This window comes from Ochlerotatus camptorhynchus, unplaced genomic scaffold (assembly GCF_037179485.1).
Source record: "Ochlerotatus camptorhynchus isolate MF236.1 unplaced genomic scaffold, CSIRO-AGI_Acam_v1.1 ptg000211l, whole genome shotgun sequence".
Taxonomy (NCBI): domain Eukaryota; kingdom Metazoa; phylum Arthropoda; class Insecta; order Diptera; family Culicidae; genus Ochlerotatus; species Ochlerotatus camptorhynchus.
The window spans coordinates 3542204-3564569 of record NW_027040701.1 but is presented as its reverse complement, the minus strand read 5'-3'; the positions used below and the strand labels follow the sequence as shown (position 1 = coordinate 3564569).

Genomic DNA, 22366 nt, shown 5'->3' with positions numbered 1-22366 from the left:
TTTTATAGCAAGTGAGTGGAAGCAACCCTGGTTATGAATGTTTTGAAAAACGTCATTTCTGAAAAAAAAGACTTTTTGGACCACCCTAACATGGAAATTGTAACCCTAATGACAAAATAAAAAATACGGGTCTAATATTTTGCGATAAGAAACAAACACGTTACTTCCACTTACTTGCTATAAAAAATTGTTTTTCCGAATTATGGAAACATTAAATGTTACAATGATAATTAGTTCTTGTAAGATACAATAAGAAGTCGATAAGTATGTGCTTGACACATAAAACCTGAGTGAACGCTCGCGAATCATAAAGTCGATGATTGTGACGCTTTGAAAGCGAAATTGAGAGGTTTTAAGAGTCAAATACATACTTCACACCCTCTTCTCGTTACTTACAAGTATCATTATATCATCTAATGATTTCATAATTCCGAAAAACATTGTTTTATAGCAAGTGAGTGGAAGCAACCCTGGAAACAAAACAACAAATTTTTATGAAATTCTGAGAACCACTATATCGTTTTGCTATGGAATGGATGATAAAGTATGTAGGGAAGCTTAAAATAATCGGGTATGATACGTGATCAATGACTATGAATGGGATAGAAACGGAGAACCAAACCCTGCACACCCGAGTAAATTTTTATCCTAAATTGACAACAAGTTCTGTAACCCAGTTGTCAAGGTTGGATAACTGAATATGTTATCATTGTGGTTGAATAAACAGCCAACATAACAAAAATTATTACGTTTGATACCACTAAAATTACTTATTTTGATATCATTGAAAGTATCTTCATAACAAATCCTGTGATCTATGCAAATGTTTTGAACCAATTTAAAATTATGTTATCGATTTGATAACAGCCTGACGCTAATAACTGAAATATAATTAGCAGTGCACCACAATTTGTTTTACCATGGAGATAATATTTTGAGTTTTGAACTAACCTTGCTTTATTTGTAAACAAATAGTATTTTCATTCATGATAACGTCTGAAAACAAAATTATATCTGGAACAATGATATCTAGATCTTACTTTGCTAGGGACTTCCACCCTGATCCCTTTGTTGTCATTTTAGATGGTGTTCTACTGAATTCTCTTGGGAGGGGAAACCAGATCATCGGTGGCGATGACGGCAAGCAGCGTGGTCGAGGGAGGGGGAGGGGGAGAGGCAGGTAGAGATTTCAAAGACTATCCAACAGGTTGAAAATGTAATTCTAAATGTTTTTTCGTTCATCGCCTCGACGGATTCTCTGTTGATTTTTGTTTCGTTTTGTGAGTCGTCGTCGGTATTTTTTTTTGCGCACTGGTTCCTTTGGTTCAAATCTTGGCAACTTTGACTCGTGTGACCCGCAGAGCTCACACAGGGCACAGGGAGGAAAGAACAGATAACTGTTTTATATCTCCTCCGGTCATTGCAAAGTCCACACGACGAGGGACGACGATGAATGCGCGTTTTTGCTCGCGGATCATTTCGGTTGATTTTTTGGCTTTCGGTTTTTATCCACCTCGCCAACCGTTTGGGATCAGTCGCTCTGAGTGTGAGGGCAGGAGGGAAAGGGCTTCTTGATGGGCTGCCCTTTGCCGGAGGTGGAGTGCAAAAGGCAAAGGGTTAAGATTTATTGGTACTTTAACATAAAGAATTTCTCGTTGAAATTTATTTGCAGTTTAATGGATCATTCTGGATGGGAAATAATAATGTGATTCACTAATCTTTCGATAGGTAGTCCACAACCGTGAGCGATATTCCAAGTGATTGGAAGCGATGGAATAGGAACGCTTTCACTGTTCGTTGTTTTTGTCGTTAATTCAAATCACTCTTAGATAACCCGAAAATCTGTTAGTGGCGGGTTTTGTCATCCACATATTTACGTGGTCATAAAACTCTGCGGCGAGGGCTCAGACAAATATTGAAAGCCAGATCTGCTGGATGCGAGTGCTGTGGCTGATGCGCGCGTGTAACCCTATGGATGTCATAAATCCTTCACGTATGTGTCTTCCGCTATGACAGATTAGGTCTCACATTTGGAGGCTGGCTATGAAGAACAGTTTGTGGGATGCGTGTATATGAGAAGTTTTACTACTACTTAAAGAAAACGATACCTTTAACAAGTATTTGCCGGATAGAATAGCGAGCGTAGGTGTGCTCACCAAAACACCAAGACGGTAGAATTACACCACTTTGCTCTGATAAAAATAGGTAAAAGTAATAAAAAGGTGGCTCACGTTTACGAGGTGGTTTTGTTTAGATTGAAAACGGTGAGTAACCTTGTCTGGCTCTGGGAATGATGATGAGTTGGAGATGGGGGTGTTGAGTGGCGTAACAGTTTTTGAATGAATTGAACCTCGCATAGCAACAAGTTTTATATCGCCCTTGCTCGATTATAGTTGAATCACCGATATCAATGGGAATCATTGATCTATCTAATCAATATTCCGCCATATTTGTTGATATTTCACACCAATTCTGTTGCTAGCTCTTTTCAATTTGTAGTAGATAAACGAGATCAAAGATATATGCTGATTTTGAAGAACATTGCTATAAATTGTGCACATCTGTGATTTCTCTTGAGGCGTATAATTTGTGCAATAATGTGATCGGTTAATGAGAAGAAGTTTCAACTAAGCAACGTTTGCACTTTCAGAGGCTGTGATCGTGTAACCGTAACACTGATTATATTTGAATTTAAACATCATAATATGAGAACAAAACCGAAGTTTTGGATGTCATCATTGACAACCAGCCGATAGAAGACCGGGACATGCTGCCTGCTGTTGTTGGTACACTGAAAATATAATATCGTTTATTCTACGAAAACGTTAGTTTGTGCCACGAATTCATTCGTTGTTATCTGCAACGAAATATATTCGTACTATGTATGAAGTGAGATTCGTTTAATGTACCAACCTGATTGATTTCGTAGCATTCTTGCATTTTACGAATCGCTACGAATTATTCGTATGTAAAAATGCTAATGACGAAAAAGAGTACGAATCATTCGTAGACCCATAAAACAGCATTGATACATTGTACGATAAACAATACATACTTACGAAAGATTCGTTGACAAGTAAGAGTGAATTTCTAGCCATTGTTGTATTACGAAAAAGTTAGTACATCTGCCCAACAATCAGTGCCAGCAGAAACAGCAATAATATGAATATGGACACCTGGGAGGACAACTGCAGAATACTGGTGGAACAAACGATCATCATCAAAAATACAAAAAATCAAACCACAATCATTAAAATTTAACTTCTTTATTCGTCGCACTATCACTCAGCGTTGAACAAACCCGCTGATACGCATCGTACAAGTATTTTTCATTCATATTCGGGGCACCATCACTCAGCACATCTTTAATTCCGTAGGTTGTTTTGTCACTGGATTTCCGCTAACGCTGATTAATTGGGAACAAATCCATTGGGTAATTTAGTTTCGTCACTTGCATCCATCCACCGTGGGCTGCACAAACATCGATGCACACAGTTTGATCCTGCGATGAAGGAATTTAAAAGAAATTCAACTGGATTAGCTCCAAACCGGATGCCATACGGGAACCACATTCTGCAAATTATCAATTGGATTATTACCCGAAATAGTATCATCAACACATCACATCACAACACATCAATGACATTGATTCAATGTACTTACCGTTTTTTATATATAGCTGTCTAATGATGATGGCCGAGTTCCTCTAGCTGTCAAGGAACTAAATTCTAAGCTATAAACTGATTTGCACTGACGATCAAAAGGTAGTTTTAATATCCGTACGAAATTCAGTTCGTGTATTCTAAGAATTAAATGTAATGTTGACATTTTACCTGATGATATGCAATAGGAATGTTTCGCAGATCAAACGAAATAATTGTTTTATCTACGAAACCCGTTTTTACGAAATGAGTAGAAGAGAGTTTACGAATAAAAAATTTCAGTGTATAGGCCTGATAACTGGGTTGTGGGCAACCCTTCCATTTTTTCGGTAGCTTAACAAGCAGCAGAGAGAGTTGAAAGGTTCCAATGTTTTAGCGGCCATATAGCGTCAAAATCTTCATCAGCGACATGAACGCTCAGGCAATGTACAGACCGGCAATGTACAGATCGGGCTAAACAGCCTGCATGCCGTTTCGAACGAAAACGGCCAACGATGCGTGAACTTTACAGCCTCTCGTGGTATGGTAGTCCGAAGTGCCATTTTCTCCCGCAAGGATATCCACAAAACCACCTAGAGACCACCTGACCAACACACCAACAACCAAACCGATCACATTCTAATCGACGGGAAATTCTTCTCCGACATTTTTAACGTCCGCATGTACCGCAGTGCGAACATAGATTAGGGTCACTACTTAGTTGCAGTATGTATCCCATGTAACATTTATGGTTTTATGAGGGTTCTGTAGACCATGATTTAAACTTGTAGATACCTATAAAACCGCGATAAAACTTGCAATGTTGCTTGGGATGTGCTCAAAACTCTCGACGATGCAAAACACCCGTCGAAGTCGAACGCCGCGACCCAACATTATGGGACGCTGCAGTTGCCCAGGATTACGCGCAGCAGCTGGAAGCTACACTACCCACGGAAGAGCAGCTTGGCGCAGCTATTCTTGAAGATGGCTGGAGAGCCGTTCCTCCATAGGTAGTACTGCTGCAGCGGCACTAGGTACTGCGATCATGGACCGAAGAAATGACTGGTTTGACGGCGAATGCAGCAACATCGCACGAGATTGATTGTGGAGCAATACAGACAAGCACGGATCAGACAAAACTCGATTTTCCGAAGAAAGAAGCGTCAGCAGGAAGACCGAGAGCACGAGGCGATGGAAAATCTGTACCGCGTAAACGACACACGGAAGCTCTACGAGAAGCTAAATAGTTCGCACAAAGGCTACGTGCCGCAAGCCGATATGTGTAAGGACTTGGACGGTAACCTTCTCATGAACGAGCGTGAGGTGATTGAGAGGTGGAAGCACTACTATGACGAACACTTCAATACGGTGATGCAGCAGAAAACAAAGGTGGCACGGCAACAGACCTTGGAGCACGCGCAGAAGACGACAGGCTACCGGCCCCTGATCTTCAAGAAGTTGAGGAGGAGATCGGTCGGCTGAAGAACAACAAAGCAACTGGTGTAGATCAACTACCAAGTGAGCTATTAAAATATGGTGGTAGTTGCCAAGATTTGGGAGAAGGATATATCACCGGAGGAGTGGATGAAAGGTGTTGTACGCCCAATCTACAAAAAGGGCGACAAGTTGGAATGCTGCAACTACGGCGCGAAATTTTCGCGATTCGGCAGGTTCTGTAGAAATGCCGTGAATACAACGTGTCCACACATCATTTGTTCATCGATTTCAAATCCGCATACGACACAGTCGATCGCGATCAGCTATGGTAGATTATGCACGAGTACGAATTTCCCGATAAACTGACGCGATTGGTCAAGGTGATGATGGATCGAGTGATGTGCCATGTTCGAGTATCGAGGGCATTCTCGAGTCCCTTTGAATCTCGAGGGGGGTTACGACAAGGTGTACTATTCAACATCGCGTTAGAAACTGTGATAAGAAGAGCTGGGATAGACACGAGTGGCATGATCTTCAGGAAGTCCATCCAGTTTCTTGGCTTTGGCGATGAAATCGACATCATGGCACGGAGCTATGAGAAAAGGGCGGAAACATACATCAGACTGAAGGCTGAAGCTTGGCGGATTGGATTTGCCATCAACGCATCGAAGACGAAATACATGAGAGGAAGAGGTTCTAGGTGAGACAAGGTTCGCCTCCCACCCAGAGTTCAGATTGACGGTGATGAAACCGAGGTGATCGATGAGTTCGTGTATTTGGGCTGACTGATGACCGCCAGAAATGATACCAGCAGAGAAATTCAAAGACGCATTATGGCAGGGAATCTTGCCTTTTTTGGACTCTGGTCGAATAAAATTCGCTGCCGCACGAAGTTGACTGTCTACAAGACGTTCATTAAAGCGGTGGTCTTCTACGGTCACGAGACCTGGACTATGCTCGTGGAGGACCACTCTTGGTGTTTTAGAACGGAAGGTGTTGCGTACCATTTACGGTAGAGTACAGAAGGATGACGGACCGTGGAGAAAGCGAACGAGCCATGAATTGCACCAGCTGCTGGGAGAACCATTCGTCGCCACATTGCAAAAATTGGGTGACGGAGGTAGGCTGGGCACTTTGTAAGAATGACGAACGACGACCCAGTGAAAATTCTAGTAAACTTTCCCGGCTTAATGCCAAGAAGGAAAAGATTCCCCCTATTGTGATAACCACTTCCGATTTCCATGCTCTTCGCATGGAACTTTTGAATTTCGTGAAAGTTAAGTTTTCACTACAAATTGGACGTCGGGGTGAATGCCGTGTATTGGCTGAAACCTTGGACGGATTTAAATGTCTTCTCAAGTATCTTACTGAGAAGAAGCACAAATTTTTTACTTACGACACCAAAACTGAACGTGTGTTCAAGGTTGTCATGAAAGGACTGCCCAGTGGTGAATCCCTGGATCAGATCAAAGATGAACTGGCAAAATTACTTGGAGTTGTGCCACTCCAAGTAATCAAAATGAAAATGAAATCCCGTCCTGGCGATTCGCGCAACGGGATTTCTCATGATATTTATTTAGTTCACTTCAAGTCTAGTGAACTAAACAACCTTAAGGCCTTAGAAAAAGCTAGCCTTATGCTCCATGTCCGAGTGAAGTGGGAACATTTCAGGAAGACTGGAGGAAATTTCCAAAACCTCACTCAGTGCCGTAAAAGCCAGGGTTGGGGCCACGGAACTAAAAATTGCTACATGCCAGCTAAATGCATGAATTGTGGTGATTCCTCTCACGCAAAGGACGACTGTCCTGTGAAGGAAGATCCTAAGAAATTTAAATGTTCAAATTGTGGTGAAAACCACAAATCCAATTTTTGGGAATGTAAGACTCGCAAAGCGATCCTACAATCTCGTTCTAAGCGACAGGTAGGAAACGCTCAACGTTTCCGAACAGGTACAAATTCCTCTGCTGTTAACAACGGTTAGCGAGGAACAAATTCTACATTCGTACCCGTAAATGTTTCACCTGTACCTACTCCCCTCGCTGCTTACAATGTTCAGAGAGTTAATGGAGCTACCTATGCTGCTATTGCAACGGGTAGAAATCAAAATACTAACCAACGTAATTCTAACGGAAATTATGACAATTTTGACTTAGGAAGCATTACTGCCCCTAAAATGGAATTTTTACAGAAATCATTAATTGACATGATTTCTGATATGCTTATATCTAACTCCATGTTTGATGCTATTCAAACTGGAGTAAAATTTGCAAATAATATTGTCATGACTTTAAAATTCAGTAATGGATTTTAAAGCATTAAATATTGTAAATTGGAATGCTCGATCTCTTAAAGATAATGAAGACGAGCTATTTAACTTTTTGAGAGTTCATAACGTGCATATTGCCGTTATAACTGAAACGTTCCTTAAACCTGACCATAAGGTTAAGAAGGACGCAAATTACTTGATTTATAGAAATGATCGTCTTGATGGACCCTGTGGTGGCGTTGCCATCATTATTCATAGACGAATCAAACATAAAATTCTTTCTTCATTTGAAACCAAAGTTTTAGAAACTTTGGGAGTTTCTGTTGAAACAAAATTTGGACAACTTACGTTTATAGCTGCCTATTTGCCATTCCAATGCGTAGGCCAGAATAAAAATTTTCTAAAGGGTGACCTCCAGAAACTTACCCGTCATATGTCTAAATTCTTCATTATTGGTGATTTTATTGCAAAACACCGCTCATGGAATAATGCTCAAAGCAATTCCAATGGTAATATTCTGTTTGATGATTGTTCTGCAGGTTATTATACTATTCAATATCCAAACAGCCCAACATGCTTTTCTTCTGCAAGAAATCCCTCCACTATTGATTTGGTCTTAACTGATTCATGTCAACTTTGTAGCCAATTGGTTACCCATGCTGACTTCGGTTCTGATCACCTTCCAGTAACTTTTGAAATATCCCAAGAAATAATTTGTAATCCCAACAGCTCTACTTTCAATTACCATAGAGCTGATTGGGAGCAGTATCGAACATTTATGGAATATAACTTCGATCCAAACATTCCTTTGCAAACCAAAGATGAAATTAATTATGCTCTTGAATCTCTGACTACTTCTATAGTTGGAGCAATAGCTGCCTCAGTACCAAAATGCGAGGTTAAATTCGATTCAATTATAATAGACGACGATCTTCAGCTCTTGATCCGTCTTAAAAATGCCCGTAGGAGACAATATCAAAGAACACGCGATCCTGCCATGAAGGTTATCTGGCGGGATTTGCAAAAACAAATTAAAAAGCTATTCTCTGCCCTGAGGAACAAAACTTTTGAAAATAATATTTCTAAATTAGACCCGAGTTCCAAACCCTTTTGGAAACTCACAAAAATTTTGAAAAAACCTCAAAAGCCTATTCCAGCGCTTAAAGAAGGTGGTAAAATTTTGATCACATATTTGGAAAAAGCTCAGAAACTTGCTAAGCAATTCGAGAGTTCCCATAATTTCAGTTTGGGTCTTACTAGTCCTATTGAGAATCAGGTTGCTCGGGATTTTCTGAATATTTTCTCTCGGAAAAATATTTTTGATGATTCCTGGGGGACTGATTTGGACGAAGTAAGGTCTATAACTAAAAAGTTTCAAAGTATGAAAGCTCCAGGTGATGATGGAATTTTCTATATCCTCATCAAAAAACTCCCAGAGAGTACCTTGTCTTTCTTGGTAAAATTATTTAACAGATGTTTCCATTTGGCATACTTTCCTGATAAATGGAAAAATGCAAAAGTTGTTTCAATTTTGAAGCCGGATAAAAATCCAGCTGAAGCTTCTAGCTACCGTCCAATAAGTTTGCTTTCTTCAATAAGTAAACTTTTTGAAAAGATAATTTTAAATAGAATGATGCTTCACATCAATACGAACTCAATTTTTGCAGATGAGCAGTTTGGATTTCGCCATGGGCATTCAACTACTTATCAACTCTTAAGAGTTACCAATTTGATTCGTTCAAACAAATCGGAAGGCCACTCAACTGGAGTTGCTCTTCTAGACATAGAAAAAGCATTCGACAATGTTTGGCATGAAGGTTTGATTGCCAAATTGAAAAAGTTTAATTTTCCTTTTTATATTATGAAATTAGTTCAAAATTATTTAACTGACAGAACTCTGCAGGTAAATTATCAAAATTCCAAATCTAATCGACTACCTGTTAGAGCAGGAGTTCCTCAGGGTAGCATTCTTGGGCCTATATTGTATAACATTTTCACTTCGGACCTCCCTGATTTGCCTCAGGGTTGCCACAAATCTTTGTTCGCTGATGACACAGGCATTTCCGCTAAAGGAAGAAGTCTTCGTGTTATTTGCAGCAGACTGCAGAAAAGTTTAGATATTTTCTCTTCTTATTTACAAAAATGGAAGATTTCTCCCAACGCTTCCAAAACTCAACTTATAATATTTCTACATAAGCCCAGAGCTTCCTTTTTGAAACCTAGTAGTAGTCACATAGTCACTATGAACGGAGTTCCAATTTTTTGGTCAAACCAAGTGAAATATCTTGGATTAATACTTGACCAAAAATTAACTTTTAAAGATCACATTGAGGGCATTCAAGCTAAATGTAACAAATATATTAAATGTTTGTATCCTCTTATAAACAGGAAATCCAAACTTTGCCTGACGAATAAACTTCTAATATTTAAACAAGTTTTTAGACCTGCCATGCTTTACGCTGTGCCAATATGGTCTTGTTGTTGCACTACCAGGAAAAAAGCACTTCAAAGGATTCAGAACAAAGTTCTGAAAATGATTTTGAAGTTGCCTCCTTGGTACAATACTACTGAAGTACATAGAATTTCGAATTTTGAGACTTTAGAACAAATGTCCAACAAAATAATTAATAATTTCAGGCAAAAATCGTTGCAATCCTCAATTGCAACGATTAATTCCCTTTATACTTAGATAAGATTGCGTTTTAGTTTTTAGTTTTAAGATATCAATTGTTATACTGACATGCAGGTTAAAAAACCTGTTTAAAATACTGAATTGCCAAGACATGAACAATGTAAAAACACTTAGATATATATTATAACAATTAAGGCTGGTACGTTACTGCAGTAACTGGAGCATCTAGGTTAAAATGAAATGTAATTTATTTTGAATTTGAAACAAATAAAGAAAAAAAGAAAAAACCTTGATAAAACTTGTTATATTACTTGGAAAGGGCAGCCTGGCAGGTCGCAACCCAGACATTGAGAAACTTTGCATTATAGGATTATTTACATCATATAAAGTACCATCTAGAATAAATTCACATTTAACATAAGATGGGGTTGAATTACATTTGATACAATCCGAAAACTGGCAAACAAATTGTAATCAAAATAAAATGATCCTCTAAACGAATCATGCCCTATTTTGGATCCCTTGTTTATTTGACAGCTGTTCCTTTACATTAATATGTATTTTCTCCTAAGTTTCAATAGTATTTGAACAATGTTATCCTTGAATCCAATATAGATGAGTTGTAATTGGTCTTGTTCGATAGAATTTACTGGTAAACAACTTAAATGTTAATGTATGATTGAATTTATTCGTAAGTGGTTAGGCAAATTAGAACAAAAATTCGAAAGTCCTGTCTTTTTATCAGCATATCCAAATAATGCGGATTATGAATATCTGACGGATGCTATATCTGGACATCCGAATAACGCACGTAGACAACTACTTTGCTATTCAAGCACTTATTTTTCATCAAAATGCTAGATACTCATAATCCATACATTCATTATAGTCTGATTGTTTTCCCCATGATCCAAGATAACTCCACTACACGGTTCCAATTTGCGTACGTACTAGCCTGCAAAAAAAAAACATCCATTTTAATGCAGTACTTTAAGTGTAGCAATACGTGCAACCCAGAGCAAAAAATTAGCCATTGCCAAAAAGTTCGCCATTCGCGCACTCTCGCATGTACTGCCGGTTAGCTTCGTTTGCGGGGGATGCCCATCATCATCATCACCGGCCGCCTCCGCGCGCCTCCATCATCATCATCACCATCATCATCATCACCATCGTCATCATCATTAGCACAACAGCAGCGCAAAGCCCCCAAAAAAGGGAGCAAGCAATAAAGTTGCTTAGTGGCGAGCAGATGCGCGAAGAACTGCTGCAACCCGAACGAGAGCGGGCCACTAGTAGTGTTTGAAGATTCGCCGCCGCCGCTGCGCTGCTGTTGCTGCCAACGACGCCGCCGCCGACCACGCCGTCGCACACCACACCACGACCACCGTCGGATATGGAGCGAAACTTCAGCTAAGGAAAAACCCCAACGTGGTACATCCACATGTAGTTTTGCCTCGGATGGTCTGTTTTGGATTCTCCTGCTGGAAGAGGTTATAGTGAGAGTGTGTGTCGTTTCCTGAGAGCGCAGCCGGTGCGCCGAATGAAAATAAGCCGCAGTCAGATAAAATCCGAAAGATAATTAGTATTTAGTTCGGGAAGTGTGCTTGAGCCGGCCAAATGTACTACCGCGGTATTGCTCGGAAACGGTTTGCAGTGTGCAGTTAGTGGTGGTGATCTTGCTGCGCTCAGAACTTGGAGTGCGTGAAAGTTTTTCCGCCCCGTTTCTAGGTCAAGTGAAATCCTCCCGTGCCGGAGACTGCGCCCAGGTGGTCCCTTCTGCAAATGGTGGTGGTCCATCGCCGGTGCCGCTGCTGTTTGGTGAGACCCTCGGCTGTCAATTGGCTGCGGGCCCGGGGGACCGGTGGAAACTCCCCCGGTTCGGTTTCACACGCAAGTGTCCAGGTCAACCCTTTTCGAAAGCTATCCGAGCGGCGAGCAGCAGAAATTAATGTCTTCCTTTTCACCGAAAATGACTTCCAAAGTGAATAATTACTCATTGACACAGAGCGATTGGTGCTGGTGGGCTGCAATCATAATTAAGGCCAACAGCAGTAACAACAACTACAACGACGACGACGGCGGCCAAGTCCGGGAACAGCTTCCCCACCGCGGGCCCAACGGGAACGACGCAGACGGGGAAAGATAGTCCTGAACACGGGAAAGCAGCCTCGCCATCAGAAGCAGTGCGTGTGATATTAGCCCGAGGGTACGAATTACGCGAAAATAAAACAGTTTCAGCTCCTCGTGGTTGGTCGTTTTTGGGGCCCCGTCTCGTAATTGATGACTCGAACAGAGTGACGCTTTTGAACAACGAAACGAACCAACATACAAACAAACAAAAAAAAAAGTTCTCCAAAAAACAGTTCCTCGATTGGGGCACGACTTAATTAAAATTCAATAAAATTAATAAGAGAAAAAAAAACGGTGCAGTGAAAATCTCAGGTGCACGAGTGAACTCAACTCCGACGCGTCGTCGTGAGGAAGCAGTAAGTGGTGACGGGAGGAACTCTCGATATAATCGCTTTTAACGGGCTGTGATATTTTGTTGCGATCGCCGTGGGTTAGTTAATAAGGGAAGTTCAGCTGCCGGGGGTAATTGGAGGAAGAAGAGACGGGATCTCCACCAAGTGACATACAGCAACTGCAGCATCGAGAAGCGGAACTCTGGTGCCCTAGCAAGTAGCAACATGCGTTTTGTGCTGATTGCAATTTATTTGATATTAATTATGCCCATCACTGGATCATGGTGGTAAGTAATTCCGGGCGCCGTAAGTGCAGCCTTTTGAGTGGTGAAGGTTAATTTATTGGCTTAGGAAAGTTTTCATTCTACTGCAGGTTGTTCGCTACAAAGTATGTGATAAATTGATTATTATTTGCTCTTCATATGATCGTCCTTCCTTTCAAGCGGAAATGTTACAAGGAATGGTTTTGTGATTTATTGCTTTGGTTTGAGATGTATTGAAGAGGGATTGATTCGCATAAAAAGAATTCAAGGTAAGACTAAGGCTATGGAACTCGGGTTCAATGCATTCCGATCATTACAGCAATTTATAATTTCGAGTCTAAATATTCGTGCCCAAACCTTAATCGAAATTTTGGGAAACCTTCCATTGGGTCGGCTATTTAATGTTTTCATCTTGTTGGAAAGGGTTTTAGATTCCCTTTTCTATGCTTTCATTGGCCATGTCACATGATGACGGATAAATGATTGATTTAGTTTTCGTTGGTAGACAAGCATTGGCGTAAACATGGTGAGAACGGGGGAGCTGACCTAAAGTTGGCCCACCCCAGAAAATTAAAAAAAAAATACCGGAACAATGATACCATGTAATGTATTGCATGGAGGAATTGTGATATTTTTTTAGAGTATCTAAAATAAACTGTTCTGTAACTTTGAATTTCTTAATTATTTGCTTATTCACAGCTGATGATTGGTTATCACCTTTTTTATGTAACACGTAAACTTCTCATATAAAAGTTGAATCTCTTCATTTGTTTTGAAGATATATCTGAATTTTTTAAAAATATTTTAAATTCTGTGAAGAAGTGGTTCTGATCTTTAGAATAATACTGAATAAACCTTTTCATTTTTCACGACTTTGAAAAATATCCAGAGAACTTTATTGAAATCATATTGGAAATTCATGGATGTCAATTAAGATCTATTCAATTTATACGAAGGCTTCTGTACTTCTAAAAAAGTCTCTTTAATTCAATTCCATAATCTCAAATAAAGCTTTCTGAACTTCTTCCCAACCCTGAGCCTCTATGAAGTTCCCCACATTTGTGAAAAGTTCTGCGATTTGCTGGAAACTTGCGTCCAGTTCATCGAAGTAGTACCTATCATTTGCAAGAAATCCAATCCTTATTGATATGCCTTACATGTAAAGAAACGGAATGTTATACCGGTTATGGTTTCTATTTTGAGAACAAATTGAATGATGCCGTATATTATGCTAGCTCTCAAACATTTCACGCTCTGGTCTAGGTGATGGCCGTTCCTCGTTAATTTGGTGGTGAAAATTATAATATTGACAGTGTCACAATCCACACTATTCGCATCTTTCTTTAAGGAATGTGTTAATCTAAAAGTGATCAATATTTTTTCGTATTTGGAACCATCGACGCTCTTCTTCTAAACCATCGATTTTCAAACTGGGATTCGCGAAGCCCCACTAAACGAAAAGCACATACAAAGAAAGAGTGAGATTGATCGGTGGGCAACGTTGAGAATGAAAATCTGCTTAATAAAGACAACCAACCAACCAACCAGCCAACGTAGAGAATCGATGTTCTTAACGATTATCAAGGCTGGATAAGATCTAAAAGGCATATTCCCTTTTTGTTACGCTGGAACAGTTTAATCACTACTTCTATGAGCCCTAGGTTTTCACCCTTGCTATCAGAAACGGTTGTTGACAATTAATTAATGGTATGTTAAATGGACTGTGTAAAAATCGATTACAGTGCTTTCCCGATTTTATCAACTCCCGATTTTGTCTGCCCCCGATTTTGTCAGCTTTTTTTCCCGATTTTGTCAGTCTGCAGTTTCACTAAATTTTTAGGTTTTTAAACATAAATTCTCAAACTTTTTGCTCAGAACGATTTTTATTCTTTCCCGGCACTGAAATTTGAATGCTAGGGGCAGGCATGGAAAATCATTTGCATTCATTTCATACATTCATTTACATTCATTTGCCTCTAACTTTTTTCATCAACATCAATCTGCGAAATGATGTATAGAGCTTTTGTAGGTTTTATCATAAGCTACAAGTTTTGCTCATTATTCAAATCTGTATCTCTTATGCATCACGAACTAGAGCGGGCAGAACTTGTTACTAATTTTCAGTGAATGTAAAATACATTCACTGAAAAACAGTAGTGGCTTCTGTTCGCTCTGCTTCGTCATGAATAAGAGATACGGATTTAAGTTTTTAACAAAAGTTTGTAGCTAATAACAAAACCTACAAAAGCTCCGTACATCATTTTGCGTAATGCTGTTGAAGAAAAAAGTTAGAGGCAAATGAATGTAAATGAATGCACGAAATGAATACAAATGATTTTCCATGCCTGGCTAGGGGAAGTGGGGGTACAATGGGCATACGGGGTATATTGAACAATTACACTAGTTAACAGCACATTTGAACTTCGTACGCTGATGGTCATTTCCAATGTAAAATCGTGTGCTGAATCCAAAAATGTTGTTAAAAAAATCTCAATAAGATTGTTTTCGAGATATAGCTAAATAATGAAATTTTACTTTATAAAAATGTGTTTACTAAAATACGAATATCTCCGGTTGTAATGAAGTTATATTAATTATTTAAACGTCAAACTGAAGGTGATAAAATGTGCTTTGGATTATTTGGAAACTTTTTTTCAGTGAGATTAGTGGTACAACCACTACAAACATTTTTAATTACACTGCTTTAAATATTATCAGAAATTAATTTTTTCTTGGAAAATTTCAAAATAATAAAGTATAATAAAGAAACTATTAATTATCAACAATGTCACAAATCTCTCTAACACTGAACATTTGATTGAAAGAAAATTTTCTAACCTTTAATATGGCGTTAAAATAATTGAAATAGTCTCATTACAACCGGAGATATTTGAATTTTAGTTAACACACTTTTTTAAAGTGAATCTTCTTTTTTTTAGCTGTATCTCGAAACTATCCTAGCGAGTATTTTTTTTTTGACTAAATTTTTCGAATGGAAGAATCACTGGTCAAAGATTCAAGTTCATTTTTTTTTTTACTTTTATTTGTAAACTAGTGTTATCGTTGTTAAGTGCTTACCGAAAATTCTTTTTGATTCTATATTTGCTGGTTTCTCCTGGATTTGCTGGTTTGATGAATTTGGAATTATGAGACCAATTTTGCTCCGGATCTTTTGGCTTTCGGCACCTGCTGATCATCCATCACAAGTTTCAAAATATCTTCATCTGTATGAGCTTAACTAGCATATCGTTCTACCACATTGTGGACGTTCATGAAAAAAAAAATCCTCCAATCAATAGTCCATTTTTTATCCATGATTCCTGAACCACATCGTCGTGTAATTCTGCCCAGACTTCTTGTACCCAAAAATATACTTCTTTTAACGAGATTTGCTTCAAACATTCATCGGTGTTATTATCCTTGTCTCGGGCCATCACATAGAGCAAGAGATTTAGTTTAATATTTTGGATCGCATTTTGATCCATCGGCTGAATGAAAGCGGTTACGTTGGCAGACAGAAACTGCACTGTGATCAACCCATCATCGCTTTTGAATTCATCGTTGGGCTGAACAGTTATATAAGAAAGAAAAATACCCTTGGATGGCATCGGTTGTTCGGCAGCAAATCGTCGAACTCCTGCTACCGTTAACTTCTTTAAAAATGAACACCATAGTCAAATTTACAATTCTTTGCTACACCGACAACCATTTTAAAGCGTCTAGCATCAAAGTTGAGGAAGTGAATCTATTACATCTCAAAATCAAACGCATAAGCGCTGTAATCTCGATATTTGTGCTGCATTGGCCAAAAATAAAATGGAAGGGTAAAAGTCTCGATGAGGAGAGATGATTGAGTCGTATAGCTGTATTTTACTGGCAATAGTTAAATCGTTTTTCAATCGGCAAAATTTTCATGATGACATTTTCAATGTGAGAGTTGAACTTTAGTTTGTCATCAATAATCACGCCAAGATATTCATTGTCCCGACTGCGATCAATTGTTTCATCTTCAATTACAACAGAGACGTTATCATTTACTCGATTCCGCAAAATTATAGTTTAACTTGTATTCAATTTCAACTGCTTACACTTCAACCATCTACTTTGAGATCGCAAATCTTCAATCATTTGTGAAACGGGAACTTCTAAATCCTTAGCTGCAATGAAAAACACAGTATCATCTGCAAAAAGATTAATGTCGCAAAATTGTAAAACACGTCGCAAGTCGTTAATATACATAATAAATAAAAGGGGCCCTAATACACTTCTCTGGGGCACACCTACGTTATTTCTCACGGGACTGGAAATATAATCATTACAAACAGTCCGTTAACTTATGTCAGATAATTAGCTTTCAATCCATTTACATGCAGTACTCATAATTCCAAAGCGCTTGATTGTACTTAACAATAAGGGCCTAGAAATTGTTTCAAAAGCCCGTTTCAGATAAAAAAAAACAGTAAAAGTCGTATCTTTACGCTCCAGCAAAACGAGCGAACGTTCAATGAAAATTAATTCTTAAGGTTCAATTTACTTTGATGCATTTTTTTAAAATTCAAATGCAGTTTTTTCGACGCATTATTTTAGATTGCAAAAAGCTCGCGTCATTTTGTGTAAAATATCAAAAGGAATCGAATAGTGCGAGCTTTTTGCAATCTGAAATAATGCGTCGGAAAAAACTGCTTTTGAAATTTTCCAAAAAGCATCAAAGTAAATTGAACCTTAAGCAACAAGAATCTATGGTAGTCCTGAAAAGATCCGTTTTTTCGTGATGGTTGAGTAATGCTGAGCTATTAGGGTATTCAACACTGGCGAGATGTATGTTGTTTCTAACGAAGGTGACGTGCTTGGCTTGACGGCCCACAGTGGCTCACGTCGAGCAACTGAATCCAATCAGTAGCGGTGCGGCTTCTTCCTCCTTCTTCGGTGAATCGGGGGCTCTTAAGGGCAGCGTTGATAACTAGCTGCTTGCGGGGAGCCTATCGTTGTGTACTGGAGAAAAATGTATAACGCCACGCACCGAAAGCACTGCTGCTGCTGCTGATAACGACCGGACACCACCAATCACCAAACGCGATGATTTAATAAACACCGTTCAGCGAGACCGGTTGGAATTCGATTTTGCAATCTGTGTTAGAAAAAGAACTTTTCGCAGGTGATAATTTTGTTCACCATTGGACATTTGTGTAATTTTCAATAGTAGCCATTTTAAAAATGATAAAGTGTTCATTTCAGCATATTCGTAGTAAAAATTGAGTGTGTTGATTTATTTCCTTTTAATTCCGTTATAAGTGTTTATCTTTTGACAGATACGCGAATTACGTCTACTACTTGCATACTTCATCAGTGCCTAGTAGGTATTGGTGTTGAGTATTTGGCACTGATGAAGTCTGCAAGTAGTAGACGAAATACGCGTATAATCAAAAGATAAGCAATTATAACGGAATTAAAAGGAAATAAATCAACATACTCAAAAGCTCTTCATCATCCATTAAGAGGTTCGACAAAATTAAAAGATTGCCCCGTAACGTGGGTACACAGATACAAATTCTGAATTTTAATTGTGATGTAAACATTCATTCACGTAAACTTGTATTTCGTTTCACACAACCGAGCAACTTGCAAACAATGTTGTTTAGAAAGATGGGCTTTTGTATACAATATTTGCTACATTGCATGAAATGTGTGAGAATTTGACATGATATATAATGTAAACGTTTATGATATGTGACGCTCCATTTATGTGCATCATATTGAACAGAAATTTACACTACTTTTTCGAACTGCGTAGATCACCTTTTCGTTGTGTACGGGATGTAAGATCTACCACCGATTCCTAGTCTTGACTACTTCAAACTAGGGGAACAGGATTTTTCAGTAATCAAAGGAACACATCTTAGTCCTTGTTACTTTTTATGCCTTGTTGATAGTGACAAGACTCGGCTTTGTCCACCGAGGATGATCTTGAAACAAGGAAAACATTAGTTAGTTAGCCTTCATCTATATGATTCCTAATCTTCTATTCGTTGTTCCCTAGTTTGAAGTGGTTAAGACTAGGATTCTGATGCATGGTCACTATCGGTGTCATTCTTTAATTTTGTTGCTAAGGAATCCAATTTTGACTGACAAAGTGGCGCGCCTTTGGAGGGTGTACCAACACTCCGAAGGGTATAAATAGCGGGACCTTTCAATTAGAATCGATTCTTTGCGATGAAGGCAAGAATGACAACTGTATCAAAACCGAATACTTCATCATTTCTCAATAGTGATGAAGTAACACGACTTGCACTAAACTAAGGACACGGGATATACTACAATAGATCAAATTACTGGTTGTAGTAGTTTTATGTCGCGAACAGAGGAAGAAAAAATTGAAAGATTTACTTAATTTTGTTTTTCAGTTATAGTCATTTATTTTTTACCTAGGACAGTAACTTTCTATCCGATCAAGATCTCGAGATATTTTATGTGCAAAAATAGCACGCAACGCATTGAGAAATTTCTGATTTACTGTTCACCAGCCAGCAGGTTTTCATCTCCTTAACAGTTTTGTTGAATATAGTAACTTTCTAGCTGATCAGGATCTCGAGATATTATATTTGCAAGGACTTCACGTGTATCCTAGCACCGCGTAATAAGAAAATTATGTACTGTCCATCAAATAATAGGTTTTGATCTCCTGGACAACTTTGCCGATGATAGTAACTGTTTAGCACGTCTCGCGATACATATATCAAATGCGAGAATTGCACGTGTATACTAGTGCCATGGAGTGAAAAAATTCTGAATTACTGTCCACCAGCTAAAAGGCCTTGACCTCCTGAACAATTTTGCCGAAGACAGTAACTTTCTATCTGGTTGCGATCATGAGATATTTTATATGCAAGAATCTCGTGTGTACTAACGCGTAGTGAGAAAATTCTGAACTATTGTGCACCAAGCAATGGGATTTGACCTCCTCAACAACTTTGTCCAAGACAGTACATTTCTACCTGTTCAGGATATCGACCTATAGCTTTTGTGAGAATTTTACATGTATACTAGCGCCGCGTAGTGATACAATTCTGAAATACTGTCCACCAGCCAAAACATCTTGACACACTGAATAAGTTTGCCCAGCACAATAACTTTCTAGCTGGTCAATATCTCGAGCTATTGTATATTCGAGAATAATGAACTAGTGCGAGATTTTAACAAGTATACTAGTGAGAAAACTCTGAACTACACACTTAAAAATACCTAATTTTACACGTGACGGAATCCATCTTTGACATAAAGGATGAGACGTAAAATAACATGTCATGTAAAATTAAGTGCTCCGAGACTAAAAAGTTCGTTACTCGACGAAAAGTACGTTTTATTTAGCTTAATTTCGCGTCTATTATACCTGTTTTTATGTCAAAATTGACGCTCGTATATGTCAGTCTCAGAGCACCTAAACTAACATGATTTTTTTTCTAAGTGTGTACTGTCAACTTAGCAAAAAGGCCTAGACCTTCTGAACAACTTTGCCGAAAACTGTAACTTTCTATTTGGTCAGAATCGCGATGTATATCACATGCATATTTTTACATGCATTCTATCGCTACGTAATGAGAAAATTTGGTAGTATTGTGCACCAGGCAGTAGGCTTTGACCTCTTGTAAAACTTTGTAGAAGACAATAACTTTCTATCTGGTCAGGATCTTGAGATATATCACATGCGAAAATTTAACATGTATACTAGCGCTATACGTTGTGAGAAAATTCGGAACAACCGTCTTTCAGCCAAAAGGTAATGATCTCCTCAACAACTTTGTTGAAAATAGTAGCTTTTTATCTAGTCAGAATCTCGAGTTATTCTATGCTGTAACCAATTAAGTCTAATCCCACGTAGTATGGCCACTAGACTGATTCAAAATTTGAAATTTTCGCTCCACAGTGTTCAAACGGTTTCAAATCGGGTCCTGATTAGCCTCCGAAAGTTTAAACCCATTTGATAAGAAACTGACTTGGCACAAACCATTTGAAGTTTATATGGAAATTACTATGGGAAAACAAAACTGTTTGTTCATTGTCTTTTAGCCTTTTTACATATTGTACTGTTAACCAATTCTATTGTTATTCTTATTGGAATTTCGATCAGCTAAAACTTTGTAGAAAATCGTTTTTTAGCCAAACGTCAAATTAAATAGTTATTAATTGTTTAGGAGATTGATAATCTTATGGCAAGTTTAAGCAACTGTATTGTGGGCAATACTGTATTCTGCAGTGTGACATAGTAGCCATGCTTTTTGTCTTCTATTCTACGCGCCATAAACACCAATGTTGCCTGCTGAACAGATGATTGAGCATAATCATAAGACATCAGTGACTTGAAGCATTAAAAACTTGTGTTCCTTACATTTGATCGAAAACTGATCTCGAACAAAGTTGTAGCTGAGAAACAGGCATAGTTATCATTTTCTAAAGTAGAGTAAACTGGTGAATTTTGAGATAGATATGAATCGAAATTATGGTTTTCTCCATAGTTATTCCCATATAAAATTCCAATGGTTTGTGCCAAGTCAGTTTCTCACTAAATGAGTTCAAATTTTGGGAGGCTAATCAGAGCCCAATATTAATCCGTTTGAGCACTGTGGAGCGAAAATTTCAAATTTTGCATCAGTCTAATGGGCACCGTTTACGTGGTTTTCATTTGCATTAGCGATTACTAAATATCCGCATTTTTCTTTTTGGGGATTTACTACAATCAAAGTTTAGCTTGTTTAGTTCAGTATTCGTTGGTTTTAGATCGATTGGTAGCACGGCAGCTAAATGGTAATGGAAAACTCGCACTGTTGTACATAGTACTCACGCGTGTTACAAAAGTTGGCGCGAGTAACGAAAGTTTAAATCAATCTCTCCACCTTAATAAACAAATACCATAAGCGAACTGTTTCCCGGATGGATAATACCCCAACACGTCGTTTAGCTATCTTTTATGGTTATTTTTATTAGGGCAGTTATAACTTCTACAAATGTTCATTGATTTCTAAGAATTTCCCTGAACTTCTGTAAAAACTTGTTTTAAAAAAACTAAAAGTTTGATAGTTTTTTAAAGTATATTCTTAATATTTTATACAGCAATGAATGTTTTTTATTTATTTTTTTTTAAACAAGTGCTGAGGATCGTAGATTTAATTTGTTAGTAATATGTTTAACGGGAATTAAAGCATTTGCATTATTTGTTTTTAACATCCGTATTTTGATTTGGGGTCACTTTGATAATCCTCAATGAATTTAGGAAAAAAGTGTGTGAAACTCAAACAACCTAGTTAAAAAAAATAAGATACTTTGAATGAGTATATAATCAGAAAACATTATAGGTAATATGAATACGACATTAAATTTGTGATGGCTATATCGTAAATACATTTCATAAGAGATGGTTTGAGTGCATTTTCAAACATTTTCGTCAAGAAAATATGGAACCAATGTTTCCAATTTGGAAAATCATTGTATTCTACTATCAAAGTTACCCGCATTATCAACGATACCCCGTTTTACGGTACACCTTTTTCCACCCGTAATGTTTAAATGTAGAAGTGAAGACATTTTGTCAATCCCCCTATACTACCGATGGTGTTTTTTATAATTTGTATAATATAATTTTATTTAATGATAATCATGTCTTTACTGGAACG

At 38.2% G+C, this 22366-nt stretch overlaps 1 protein-coding gene across 1 annotated transcript in view; it reads left to right on the top strand.

Annotated features, from left to right (window-relative positions):
- Window positions 1-11507: 11507 nt before the first annotated feature.
- Window positions 11508-22366, top strand: part of Wnt6 (Wnt oncogene analog 6) — a 61586-nt gene continuing 50727 nt past the window's right edge. The window contains exon 1 of the mRNA XM_065224474.1: window positions 11508-12725. Coding sequence (XP_065080546.1) covers window positions 12664-12725 — 62 coding nt within the window. The 5' untranslated portion in view covers window positions 11508-12663. The remainder of the gene's footprint in view (window positions 12726-22366) is intronic.